The 4604-nt window shown below is 33.9% G+C and overlaps 1 protein-coding gene across 1 annotated transcript; it reads right to left on the reverse strand.

Annotated features, from left to right (window-relative positions):
* Positions 1–493: 493 nt before the first annotated feature.
* Positions 494–3078, reverse strand: LOC112512168. Its single transcript, XM_025118031.1, has 3 exons — positions 2524–3078; positions 1279–2077; positions 494–774 (listed from the first exon to the last, which is right to left on the reverse strand). The coding sequence occupies exons 1-3, from the start codon at positions 3076–3078 to the stop codon at positions 494–496; spliced, it is 1635 nt and encodes a 544-aa protein (XP_024973799.1).
* Positions 3079–4604: the final 1526 nt, after the last annotated feature.

Here is a 4604-nt window from a genome sequence, read left to right on the forward strand (position 1 = left end):
TAATAAGTTGTACTCACGCGCAATCTATTTGTAATATTGAGTTTTAAGTAATATGCATTAATAATACATAAAAAAATAGTTTTTAACAAATACTTAATTTGTAATATAATACCTTTTATTTAATTAAAATTTGAGCGGTGGACAGAAAGTTCTAAGACCATCATTTTTAATTGATTTATTTCTAACTCAATAACGTTCGAGTTGCATGCTTCTGGTATTTAATTAAAAAGGCTTAAATGAAAGTCATTTCATTTTYACAAACCATCATTCTAAACCTCTTTTAAGATTTTCTTTTACCGTTTGTTTGTTTGTTTGAACGTAAGTAAGCACCTTACCAGATAAGCATTTTATCTCTGAGAACCAAAATACAACAKAAATTGTTTAACAATAAACTCAACAGTACATTCAGATCATACAAGTACCCTTAATTTGATACCAATTCTTGATCATGGATTCCATTCTCAATACATACCAATTGTTTCATTAAGGAGAATCATCCCCCACTGTCATCATTTTCATCTGTAACATAACCTGTGGCAAGTTCTAGAACAGTTTCTGCAAGAATATGCATTGGGGTCTTCTCCTTTGTCCCTCTTTTCTTCTTCTCCAGGATCTTGGAACCTGCAGTACTAGCAACCACTTCCAACGATCCACCACTACTCGATCGACCTTTTCTTTTTTGCATTTGGTGATCGGGTGTACTGGCTCTACGTTGATCTGCATTACCACCACCACTTGTGGGCTTCGATAACTCAGGCTGCAGCTCCGTAATTGCTGTTTCAGGAGAAAGAAAGAAAGAAAAAAAAAAACAGATGGTTTAGTTGAAAGCAATCTTTTATCGCCATTTGAACCTATAAAAAGCACTCAGGTTTTTAGAACATCCAACTGTCTTAATAGAGTGCTTACTCGGACTCTAACCAAGATCACCATGTGCAATAATTAAAGGTATTACAATAAGTGTTAGGACGAAAACGACATAACAAATAACAAGTTTTCTTGGTGAAGTTGGACATCTTAACAGAGTGCTTAATCGTCTTATTAAGCTTTTCTTTATCATGACACTTTTAAAAAGTGTCATATATATATATATATATATATAAATAGGCTAATCCATACCATTTTCTTTTCTTGTTAGTTGTCCAACTTCGTTAATAGAGTTGTCCAATTTCGTCCCAAGAGCTTAATTTAACACAGAATTTAAATTGGTACTTTATTAGGGCACTTTCGTGTGTTCTAAAAAACCCATTTTGTTGGTGAGGTGAGAGGTTCAAACTTAACCTTTGACGAGCCTTCGACGCTTCTTTCCCGGAGATGGGTCTTTCACAGCTTCATGTTCACCACTTGATTTCTCATCCGTCTTTGACGACTTGAATCTTTTCAGATGATGACGTTTCCCTTCTGGTTTTAAACTGTATTGTTCATTCAGATCCTCATTAAGACATTTTTCAGATATATTGTCTTCTTTGATGTCAGACCACTCACTTCTCATCAGATCATCCACAGTTACCATCATCTCCCCTACATGAACATTACTAGAATCCGCAATTACGAACTCCATCACATCATCATGGTCCGAACCATGGTTCGCATCTGGGTCCACCTGGTTAGGTTCAGGCTCAAGAAGCTGTGGCTCAGATGTAACCTTATTCAGGACATCAATATAAGATTCATAATATTGGGTTCCTTTCTTCAATCCCCTTCTAGAAAACTTCTTGATTCCTGGTACAATAAACACCAAAGTTTTAGTTAAGCTTTGGAGAGACGAATAGGTTTTAGGCACCTCAGAATGCCATCCTCTTGCTAAAAGACGAGGCCAGACAGCTTGCCAAAATAAGTCATTCAATCTTTCTTTGCTTAATCCGATTCCATATTTCAAAAGATTCACGATTTCTTGTCTTTCAAGGGAGGAAATCGGGGGGAGCTCCTTTTCAACAGGCTTCTTGGCTCTGATCGTTAAGTCTTGCTTATCTTTCCCGATGGCCACCGCTTCTATAAACTGGTTGATGCCCACTTTATCCCTTACGGTAAACACATACTTCTCATATGGAAGTGCATCAATATCGTACATTCTACTAGCCTGAAAGAGATCGATCACGATATATCAGTAACAAATATCAGGGTTTCTTTATTGAACAACTGGTAATAAATACAAGGTTCAGACAAAATTAATCAAAAAAATGGAAATCCAAGAGAAACACCCTGATGACCATTCATTTGTCTAGTGCTACACTGGTATATGATATACAAGTGTTGATGAAGATCTAGGCATTTTATGCCGGATATTGTAGTTATACAGAGATTCTAGAAAAAATACCTGTGCCAAACTTATTAAGGATCATCCAAAAGATTCAAATTCATAATTTGAATTTAATCTATTTTGGTCAATATATTTTTGTTGTAACTTGCTTAGTTTAGTTCCATAATTTTCTCCTTTCCATTTGTTGTAAATGGCTACAAATAGCCTCATTGTATGCATTTCATAATAACAAAAATATACCAACAGCACACCATTATAAAACTAACTTTGCATTCGTTCGTTAGAGATGGAAATAAACGAGCGAAAAGTTCCTGTTGCCTCCAACCGGTGAAAATCWTTTTGCCCGGTATGAGTTTCTTGTTTTTTCTCTTCTGAAACATCGACCATTTTTGGTGTTCGCTGGTTTTATAGAACGTCCCATAATAATATGGTAGTATATTTCGTATTCCTTTATTTCCTATGAATTTATTCACGAGACCAAAATTCTTCCCAAATAGATATAAACCAAGAAGAAAACTACCCTTTTCGCTCTCACTCCAAGATTGATCATCAATCACTGATTCTTGAATGGAAATTAGTTCAGCTGAACCGCTTTCCATTCCAGACTCAACTTTTGTGGCATGGTCATCAATCTTGGCATCTTGGGAAGTTGATTGCAAACGATAGTTTTCAGTCATAAAATCTGGGATTTGGGCCTGATATTCATCTCCGATTCGCGAAGATTTTCGTGGCTTTTCTTCAGAAATGTCATTAGGAAGAGAAGAATCTTCGGTTTGGAGCCATTTGGCATGTTCAGCAACATTTTCGGTCTCGTTAGACATCTAATACACCGTCAAACAAAAAGAAAAGAAAGAATGTTATAACCTASCTACGAATGTCAATTAGAATACGTACACACGATATTAAATGCAAGAACTAGCTAGAAAAGCCTTAGCAGATCGTGGGATGCTATATTCTAACGACAAGCTAGCTACCTAAAACAAACGTAGAGAATTGAGAATTCTAATTTCTTTCAATTTGAATTTAAAGACTAGGAACATCAGCTTCTAAATCGTGTTGCCATATATACAAACAGTCAAAAACCCTAAATTCTAATACCTCAGAACCCTGAAAAAGGGTTTCTTTGATCTTAGTTTTTTAGGGTACTGAATTGAACTCAAACAGAAGGTAGTGAAACAAAATCATAGTTATAAACCAATGAAAAAATGCTCAAATAATTATAAGTTTGATTAGCTTGGTGTAATTATATATTGATAAAAAATTTATCAAGTTTTTCCTAACAAAAAACCAAAATTGCGAAATTTATCTAAATCCCATGAAAAAAGGCTAATGATTCACTGTTACTGAGTTATTGATCGATGCTTGTTTATTATTAGATTAGAGTAGTAATAAAACCATTAAATCTTTTGTAAATAACTCWCTAATTAACAAACAAGTTTCAGATGGTCAATTAACACCAACAAAAATTAAGCACAGATCCGTTCTTGAACCCGAAGACCGTAACAAAATGTTCACTTCAACCATAAAAAACTGAGAGAAATTAACATCAGTTATAACAATAATTAAACTAAAAAAATACACACTCTAACCACATACAATTAAAATTGATAGCATTTGCGATGAACACAGAGAGTATTAGATTAAATATATACACACACACACACACACATGTTGCTGGAAATATCGATTTCTGTAAACAAAAAATCATGTTCAGATTCGATGGATAAGTTGACGACTAGAGAAAAAAAGGAAGAAAAATCAGGAAAAAGAGCTAGCTCGCATAAGAACTTGAATGTGACGAAACCCATGAAAAGCTATAAACAGATGGATCTTGATCTGGTTTTAGGCTCATATATGTTCAAATCTTTTAATTACTTTGCTAAACAGACATGGATTATGAAGAAACAACATATAGAAAGGATGGAACAAATGAATGAAGAGATGAAAACTGTACTATATTAGCTGATGATGATATATCAAGAAATGATATATAATATGGTGAGTAAGATTCCACCTTTCAGTTTCAGGTTGATATATGGAAGGGAAGTTGGTATCGCAGGTTGATGGTCTTCTTGAGAACTTTGCGAAAGATWGAGACACTGAAAGTTTAGAGAGAGAAAGCAAAGGCTTATTTAGAGAGATAGAATGCGACTTGGACCAAAATTTACCACCTTTCTAGGTTTTAACTTGACTGCCGATTTAATTAAATATGTTTTATTTTAAATAAAATTTATATATATAATTAATATAGTTTATATTTATAGCAAAATTAAGAGAAATAATTAATTATTGTACATTAAAGCTTTACCATATTTGAGAGTTAAATAATAATATTAAATCATGGGTC

This window comes from Cynara cardunculus (genome assembly GCF_001531365.2).
Source record: "Cynara cardunculus var. scolymus isolate 2C chromosome LG 5, CcrdV1, whole genome shotgun sequence".
NCBI lineage: Eukaryota > Viridiplantae > Streptophyta > Magnoliopsida > Asterales > Asteraceae > Cynara > Cynara cardunculus.